The sequence below is a fragment of the Gigantopelta aegis genome, chromosome 9, assembly GCF_016097555.1.
Source record: "Gigantopelta aegis isolate Gae_Host chromosome 9, Gae_host_genome, whole genome shotgun sequence".
Classification (NCBI taxonomy): domain Eukaryota; kingdom Metazoa; phylum Mollusca; class Gastropoda; order Neomphalida; family Peltospiridae; genus Gigantopelta; species Gigantopelta aegis.
The window spans coordinates 53,303,078-53,312,867 of record NC_054707.1 but is presented as its reverse complement, the minus strand read 5'-3'; the positions used below and the strand labels follow the sequence as shown (position 1 = coordinate 53,312,867).

At 37.6% G+C, this 9,790-nt stretch overlaps 1 protein-coding gene across 1 annotated transcript in view; it reads left to right on the top strand.

Moving 5' to 3' along the window:
• The first annotated feature begins 2 nt into the window (after positions 1–2).
• LOC121381645 overlaps positions 3–9,790 on the top strand; it is a 32,684-nt gene continuing 22,896 nt past the window's right edge. The window contains exons 1-2 of the mRNA XM_041510982.1: positions 3–55; positions 3,084–3,329. Of these exons, the coding sequence (XP_041366916.1) occupies positions 3–55; positions 3,084–3,329 (299 nt within the window). The remainder of the gene's footprint in view (positions 56–3,083; positions 3,330–9,790) is intronic.

Sequence of the window (9,790 nt, the reverse complement as noted above, 5' to 3'; positions counted from 1 at the left end):
GAATGACGCAAGTTCCGGTTCGGGCGCTGAGTTCACTAAAATCCCTAGAGGCCTTGTAAGTAAAACATAATTTCTCTTTTGACCGAGTCGTCATAATACCGTGGTAGGCGCTGCCCTGTCTATGTAATGGTGCATATATAAAATATTCCTTGCTACAAATGCAATAATGTTGAGGGTTTCCTCTCTAAGTATATATATATCAACATTACCAAATGTTTGGTATCCAATAACTAATGATTGATAAATCAATGTTATCTAGTGGTGTCGTTAAATAAAACAAACTATAACTTTAATGCAGTGACATTTTCTGTGAAGACTTCTTATTGGTAGGTTTATTATAAATTTTAGACATGAAATATTACCAATGTGACGACAGGAGAAATATTACCAATGTACACGAAAGGAGTATATGTTTTACGACAGGTTAACATATTTGTAACTATGTCAGTTTGGTGTCTTGAATAGTTATTTCGCCAATTGGTATAGATAGTTACAGAGGAAACCCGTTGTCGTGACATAGATTTCTTCTACTTAAAGGCACCAAGGGAGTTTATACTATAGGTACTTTCCCATAAACAGGATAGTACATACAGATGTACAACAGATCTGGAAAATGAACCAACGACTCAGTTTGAAACATTCTGAGATATCTTGTAAGACATCTCAGTTGGCATCAATTCGTAGTCCGATCCTCCATGATCAACATGAGTCGCAAGTTTAGAAAACAGTTTATTTTGTTTAACGACACCACTAGAGCACATTTGATTAATTAATCATCTTCTATTGGATGTCAAACATTTGGTATTTCTGATACGTAGTCGTCAGAAAAAACCCGCTACATTTTTCCTATTACTGCAAAGGATGTTATATATGCACTTTCGCACAGACAGGAAAGCACAAACCACGGTCTTTGACCAGTTGTGGTGCATTGGTGGAAATGACCAAAAAATCGAATCAGTTGAATGGATTCATGAAGGTGGTTCGATCCTGCGACGCAAGCACCCCAAGCGAGCACTGAACCGACTGAGCTAAATCCCGCCCATGAGTCACAAGAAAGAAAGAAAGGAAGGAATGTTTTATTTAACGACGCACTCAACACATTTTATTTACAGTTATATTGCGTCAGACATATGGTTAAGGACCACACAGATTTTGAGAGGAAACCCGCTGTCGCCACTACATGGGGTACTCTTTCCGATTAGCAGCAAGGGATATTTTATTTGCGCTTCCCACAGGCGGGATAGCACAAACCATGACCTTTGTTAAACCAGATATGGATCACTGGTCGGTGCAAGTGGTTTACACCTACCCATTGAGCCTTGCGGAGCACTCACTCAGGGTTTGGAGTCCGTATCTGGATTAAAAATCCCATGCCTCGACTGGGATCCGAACCCATTACCTACCAGCCTGTAGACCGATGGCCTAAACACGACGCCACCGAGGCCGGTCACCCCATGAGTCATAAGAGTTGATAGGATGATTTCAGAACTGTGCTCCCTCTTTTAAAAACCCGTAGTTTTCTATCGCGCTAATAACCCAACCTCTTTCTGGACAGACGGTGCACATAGTTAAGTTGTTCAGAGCGCCCGGCTTATAGTTAATTGGACATAAGTATAAGAAGGAAAATATGTGCTGTTTCAGAATTAAGAGGGGGCGGGGGCGGGAATTAACCACCCACAAAATAAAACAGAGTTTCAACCATCTATTCAGAGAGGGGAAGATATGATTCACCCACCAGAGACAAAACAAAACAGAGTTTAAACCATATATTCAGAGGGGAAGATGTGGTAGACCTGCCAGACAGAAAATAAATATATAAATAAATTGCAGTGTTTCCCCACTACGTCCCATGAAGTCAATTTTACAACAGTCCTAATATAAGATACACGTTCATCCTCTCCGGTCGGTTGTTGTCAGAGCAATCTCTAAATTCAGTCGTCTTTAATGAAACCAAAGGAAATTGCATTTGGTATATTGTGCAGACCTGGTGAATAGATCCACTAAGATCAATGGCTGCGGTATTTCATATGACCATGACTTTAATTGGTGAGGCATGGCTTGATTAAACCAGTCTGGACCTAAAGAGCGAAACACAATATGTCACTTTCTGTCCATGTGTCATGGTTGATCAAAACAGGAAAACTACAGTTGTGATTATTACCCTAGTTGGACCTAACAGACAGTTTTTCTATGGTCGTATACTTGAGCCCGACTTCTCGTCTCATCGACAGTTTAACCGTGATTCATGTTTCAAATTCAGTTTGAGAGGATCAACCGAATTTTGCATTTCAGATTAATTAATAAAGTTTGATCTCCGCTCGACATCTGTTTAAACTGAATAACTCTGAAGAGGCATCTTGGGTCGAAGGGTCGAATCCCCTCGGTGGACCCAATCTCTGATTGAATGTTCCCAGTCTCAACGAGTGCCCTACAACTGGTATATCATAGGTCATGGTATATGCTATCCTGTTTGTTGAAATGTGACTGTAAAAGATGCCTTGCTCCTAATGGAAAACTGTAGCTATGTATCAGATCCCTTGCTACTAACGGATATAATATGTACCGCGTTTCCTTTTTAAGACTATATGTCAAAATTACCAAATGTTTTACATCAAATAGCCGATTATTAATAAATCAGTATGCTCTAGTGGTGCCCTTAACCAAAACAAACTTTAACTTTGAAACAAAAACGAAACGAAAAGACGTGTTAAACGACACGTCAGCTCTGTTATGCTGCTATTGCGAAGCGTCGTGTTTAAATTGAAGGAGGAAACCCGTTGCCACTATGTAGACTATTCCTGCAGAATAGCATCGAGATTTCTTTTATATGAGCTAAAACCAAACTCATGATGGCCGAAACAAAATGTCCACAATATGGCGAACATCTGGTATCAACATTGTTTTAACAATAAATCACGAATACCTACTCTTGCAACTTATAATGTATGTTTAAATATTGGTTGTGTATCCACTACATTCGGTTAACATATTTACGAACGCTGGGTGGTACAAGCAACCAAAGTACAGCTGGGTGGAACAAGCAACCTAAGTACAGCTGGGTGGAACAAGTAACCTAAGTACAGCTGGGTGGAACAAGCAACCAAAGTACAGCTGGGTGGAACACGCAACCTAAGTACAGCTGGGTGGAACAAGCAACCTAAGTACAGCTGGGTGGAACAAGAAACCAAAGTACAGCTGGGTGGAACAAGCGACCTAATTACAGCTAGGTGGAACAAGAAACCAAAGTACAGCTGGGTGGAGCAAGCAACCGAAGTACAGCTGGGTGATACAAGCAACCAAAGTACAGCTGGGTGGAAAAAGCAACCAAAGTACAGTTGGATGGTACACGCAACCAGAGTACAAAATTAAAAGAAGCCTTTAAGACTAAATTAAACTATATACACAGTGACCCGTTATTGAGGAATTGTGCTCGTGTTTAATAAAATACGTCTATTTTAAAATGTTTCAGTGTCTATTAAAATGTTTCCAAATTGTACGAATGCATTTTTACTTTTATATGAAGCCACACTTATGCCTAACTGTTGCCGAGATAAGGTATATGACCTCGAAAAAATATCTGCGTCAAAAAAGTACGTTAGAAATAATGATAATGGTTTGTAAGGATTCTTCCAGTCATTGACAACATATTTTGTCCAGATGTTGACTGTGCGAGAAGGAGAAATGTAAAATGATATACTCCGATCCGTGCAGAGTCTCTAGAGGTATCATTAAACACGTATTTAGTCCAGTAGCATAACGCAGAACGTCGCTGAAGGTGGGGGAAGGGGTAGTGGTTGAGCCGTGGGGTGCGTTGTTTGGATAAACTAGATTCTAAGCGTATGTGAAGAGGGTCGGGGGAATCGCCTGTTCCCTCCCCCACCAACAGTGCTGGAACAAATCTTGGAATTTGAGCAAATACGAGCTGATTTTAAAACCTTTGACCGTGCATTCTACCCACAATGTTATAATTCTAATAATGCGTAGCGATTCGTTTGGAACCCTATATCGCTGTTTGGTGGTAAAGTAAATATGAAGATACGCTGTTATCTAGATTCGGCCATTTCCCCTTTAATTCGGATAAAAATCAACTTGCCCTGACCCTACCACACCAATCCACCCCCAAAAAGGGCAGCCCGTACGATTATGAGCTGGATGTATAGCAGCAAAAACTAATTTCTCTTTGGGAAACACAAGTGACATAATAGCGTTTTTCTCATGGATCCCTTTCGTTACAGACCCCCTGGGTACAAGTCTACAGTTCCAGTGAGATCATCTTTGGTATTTCTATCTGATTTTAGATATATTATGTAATAATCCATATGAACAGTAGCTGTAAAAGCTAGCAGGACGTGTTAAATTAATCTGTCTTGTGTGATGCATTTGTTTAAGGGCAGTGATTCATCACCCATCATCACACACTGTGTCTTGTAAATCCCACGAGAGTTTTTCTCGCAGTAATTTGACACTACTGTTATCACACTTCAGACCATAATGTATATGTCTACACATAATATGATTACATCCTTGTGCTTTATAATATGTTATGTCCTTGAATTCATTTTACACTCATATATCAAAACTACAAATTGTAGTCAAAATCGTATCGCTATATACAAGACAGTCTAAAGCAAGATTTGTTATTTAATCAGTTCGCGGATCAGTGTCAGTTCACAGAAGCGGCTACGTCTGTCTGTTGTGGCGAGATGTAGCAGTGGTAATATAACGCGGTCGGTCTAGGATCGATCCCCATCAACTGGCTGATTCATGATTGGGCTATTTCTCTATTCTTCTTTTTTTAACGTATTAAATTTTATAAAATCATACATACAAACATACATACATAGATACATACATACATGCATGCATACTTACATACATACATGCATACATACATACATATGACCGGCCTCGGTGGCGTCGGGGCAGGCCATCGGTCTACAGGCTGGTAGGTACTGGGTTCGGATCCCAGTCGAGGCATGGGATTTTTAATCGAGATACCGACTCCAAACCCTGAGTGAGTGCTCCGCAAGGCTCAATGGGTAGGTGTAAACCACTTGCACCGACCAGTGATCCATAACTGGTTCAACAAAGGCCATGGTTTGTGCTATCCTGCCTGTGGGAAGCGCAAATAAAAGATCCCTTGCTGCCTGTCGTAAAAAGAGTAGCCTATGTGGCGACAGCGGGTTTCCTCTAAAAACAGTGTCAGAATGACCATATGTTTGACGTCCAATAGCCGATGATAAGATAAAAAATCAATGTGCTCAAGCGGCGTCGTTAAATAAAACAAACTTTACTTTACATACATACATACATACATGCATACATACATAGTGTGGTTTGGTGCTTCCCAGTATAAAATCCTGGCTACGCCAGTGTAACAAAGGCCGTGGTATGTATTATCCTGTTTATGGGTTAGTTCATATAAAAGATCCCTTGCTGCTATTAAAACAAGGAGCCATGGAGTAGCAGCATCAAGTTTTTTTCTTCTCATTACCTCATTAACCATAGGTTCGACACCATATTACAGTAAATAAAAATGTGTTGAGTGCTTCATTAAATAAACTTAAGAAAGATTTGGTTTAGTGGGGCTAGGCCCTACAAATCGCCACTTTTACATTTATATCTATTCAGATTCTGTTTTCATTACGTACACATGGAAACACACTCAAACTCAAGCATATTTACATTCTATACTTTAATCTGTCTAAACAATCGATTATAGTTTGTTTTTTTAATCGATCATCAACTCGGTAGAAGCCAACCGATCAATTATCGACTAATCAATCAGTGGAACATAACCTGTATAATTTACTGTCATGTTACTTGACGATAACAACTAGTATGCAACAAAGAAGGCCGCGTGAAGGGGAAAAACTCGTATGTCATAATAGTGGTCTGTTCTGAATGCATGAAAGTCAGATTTATAAGAATGCAGACAGCAGTAGATCAAAGTGAAAGGTATTTATATATCTTGAAAATCGATCAACGCCAATTTAAAAATAAAAGGTCGACAGCCAGGCTATATTATCAACAATATTATGTATAACTAATCCGAAGGATATTTGGTTACAGCAGGTAAGCAATGATTATTAAACTCCCAGAAAGTGATGGTACCCGGTGTTTAGAAAAAAGATATGCACACCCTGCCCGCGATATGTTATGGGATCGACTTTCCCCAGATAAATCCATTGGGTTGATCGCCATTCCATTCAGTACTTTGCGACTACAAAACCGAAGTCAAAGGTATGTGCTTTTCTGTCTGGAAAAATACAAATAAAAGATTACTTGCTGCAAATCAGAAGCAAAGCGGGTTTCTGCTTTAACATTCTAGTCCAAGGTTCACAATTACAGTATGTTTCGTTATTAATAATCGCTGATTGAACGATTTGCGGAGGTGTCTTCTCTCTTTCCTTTACATTATGAGCAGACAATTCAGCTTTCATTGCGTTTGTTTTCATAAAAATTGTAAGGTCAATAAAACCCATTACGAAATTAGTTATCGATGTATCGAATCGTGAAACTGTTTATCAATATTAGTTGTAAAAAAAAAATCTGTATTTTTTAAATGCTATAATACTAATGGAACTAAAGGCTATACTCAACCACTGAAATTCTTTAACATTTATATCATAATAATTCAAGACTGCGAGGGGGCAGACACTAATAGACACTTTTCCATTATTTTCTACTTCCGCTAGGGACGGGATTTGGCTTAGTCGGTTGAGCGCTCAACTGTAGTGCTTGCGTCGGTGGATCCATTCAACTGATTGGGATTTGTTTTCCTTCCAACCAGTGCATCACAACTGGTCAAATTCCCTGGTATGTGCTTGCCTGTCTGTGGGAAAGTGCATATAAAAGATCCCTTGCTGCATTAGAAACAATGTAGCGGTTTCCTGTGACTACGAGTCAGAATTACCAAATGTTTGACATCCAATAGCCGATGATTAATTAATCATTGTACTCTAGTGGTAGTGGTGTCGTTAAACAAAACAAACTTTACCCCCGCTAGGTACAGGTGTGTAACAAATGTTATTAATATTGCGACGGCTCTATATTTCTGATACTAGTTTATATATGTATACTAATACAAAGTGGTATGTTTGTATAATACTGTTTGTATATATGTGTATACTATTACAATATAAGTTGTAGAAGCATCACGAGGGGTATATGGTTTTTTATGTACCCTCTGTGTGTTCTTTTTTACCCCGAGCCGAAGGCGAGGGGGTAAAAGAGCACACAGAGGGTACATAAAAAGCCATATACCCCGAGAGATGCTTCTACGACGAATTTATCTTGCCGACATGTTAAACCATAAGCCAAATAATCAAAATAACGCCAGACAATAATTGTTAAAGCCGCACACCCTAGTTCCATCCAGCGAAAATAAATTATAATTTAGTTAATCTACAAACCTGTAACACACTTAGATCACGTTTTTATCAAATGGAATGAAAAAGCAGGTTTAATATCGATAAATACCATGGGAATCCCCATGTCCCAATTGCTTGAAATAATTTTGAAAGCCGCACACCCTAGTTCCATCCAGCGAAAATAAATTATAATTTGGTTAATCTACAAACCTGTAACACACTTAGATCACGTTTTTATCAAATGGAGTGAAAAAGCAGGTTTTATATCGATAAATACCATGGGAATCCCCATGTCCCAATTGCTTGAAATAATTTTGAAAGTTAGTATTCTGATGTGACCGGTAGATGTCGCTCGAAGCACAACAATGCCTACGTCACGACAAATTTCACAGAGTGCGCGCAGACTTGGGGTGCGTTCTTTTCACCTCTCCTGGATATGTTCCAACTGTTCTGTCCTGGTTGTATCCCCTCTCCAGATATTTTAAAGGGACATACCCTAGTTTTTAAACACTGACGCATATTTTTGACTATTATAACCGTTTTTGATAACTTAAATCATAATTTACATAGATTTTATTGTTTCGATTATCAATTTCCGTACATTTGAAGTGTTTTTGGTCATCCTGGTATTTTTAATATCACAAAATGCATTTCTCATATTTTTAAAAACGCACGTGCGTCTGAGAAGTAACAGTTATGGAGTCGAGTTTTAGTCTATTTTTAGAGGATATTTCACCTTTTCAAAGTCACAAACTCATGTTTCACTCAATCGTAACTTTATCCAAATGTTTTACAGGTTTGTAGATTAACTAAACTTAGTGTTAATTTTCACGGGTTGAAACTAGGGTATGTCCCTTTAAGACTTAGCAAAATTATTGGTTTTAAGGGTTTGTAACGTTTTGTATTGAGACACTTACTTGTCTGAACTTTATTGTTACTGAAAATGTTCACGAACTGTGAAGAAAAATCTCACAAATGAACAACAACAAATCGGATGTTGATTGCGCGAACCGTGCACGAGAAAACAAACCGAACCAAAATGATAACGGTCACGTGGTATACCAACATCTGTGACGTTTACACAGGAAGATTCCCTCTAAAAATAGATTGGACCTCGCTTGCTTAACGGTTTTTTCTCGATAGCACGTCTTGTGAAAAAATGCAAAAAATGCATTTCGTGGTTTTACAAACATCAGGATTACCAAAAAGCACTTCAGGTGAATGGAAATGTGTATTCTAAATAATAAAATGTAAGTAAAGTGCAATTTTATTTGTGAAAAATGGGGTTTAATAGCGAAAAACAACGCCTTAATGGTTAACAAATAACTATTACTAGGGTGTGTTCCTTTAACAATTTATTAACGGAGCCGTACCACGCGGACGCGAACGAAACCACTTGCCAGTGACGAAAAATAGTTCCATCGATAAACGAATTCTTAACTTCAAATGTTTGTAATACGAAATTGTCAGAAACAGATATTAATATACTTGATTGATTATCAATGTTATTTATAATCTAATTATTGCTTTAGCATTAACTGGGGTGGTTGGAAACTGTTGGAAATTACAGACGGGGTATAAGAGAATTTGGCTCCGCCCACAGGGGTATAAGGGATTTGTCCAACGGCAAACAACCAATGAGATTAAAGAATTTTACATAAAGGCGAGATAAAGTGGTATGTTTGTATAATACTGTTTGTATATATGTGTATATTATTATAAAGTGGAGTGTTTGTATAATACTGTTTGTATATATGTGTATATTATTATAAAGTGGACTGTTTATACATATATACAAACAGTATTATACATACTATTACAAAGTGGAGTGTTTGTATAATACTGTTTGTATTTATGTGTATATTATTATAAAGTGGTGTGTTTGTATAATACTATTTGTATATATGTGTATATTATTATAAAGTCGTGTGTTTGTATAATACTATTTGCATATATGTGTTTATTATTATTATTATTATTATTATTATTATTATTATACAGTGGTGTGTTCGTATAATACTATAAATTTTGATTTTATTTACAGAACACTTGCTTTGAACGAAATAAGGGAGGTACCTGCCTATGCATTTCGTAATCTCTCCGGCGTTTTGGTATTGTAAGTTCTTTAATGTTTAGACTTTTAATTCGCCAATATTCATTCTATTTACTAGTATGTATACGTTTAGAAAATATTAACCTATTTCGTTTGCTATTGTCCCCAACAATGGTAATGATCTAAATAATTCAAAACGATATTTGTATATAATATTGTTATATTAGGATAGAACAGAATTGAATAAGGATAGAATAGAATTAGAATAGCGTTAGAATACAGTTAAAATAGAATAGAATCGAATAGAACAGAACAGAACAGTACAGGTTAGAATAGAATAGAACAGAACAGAACAGTACATGTT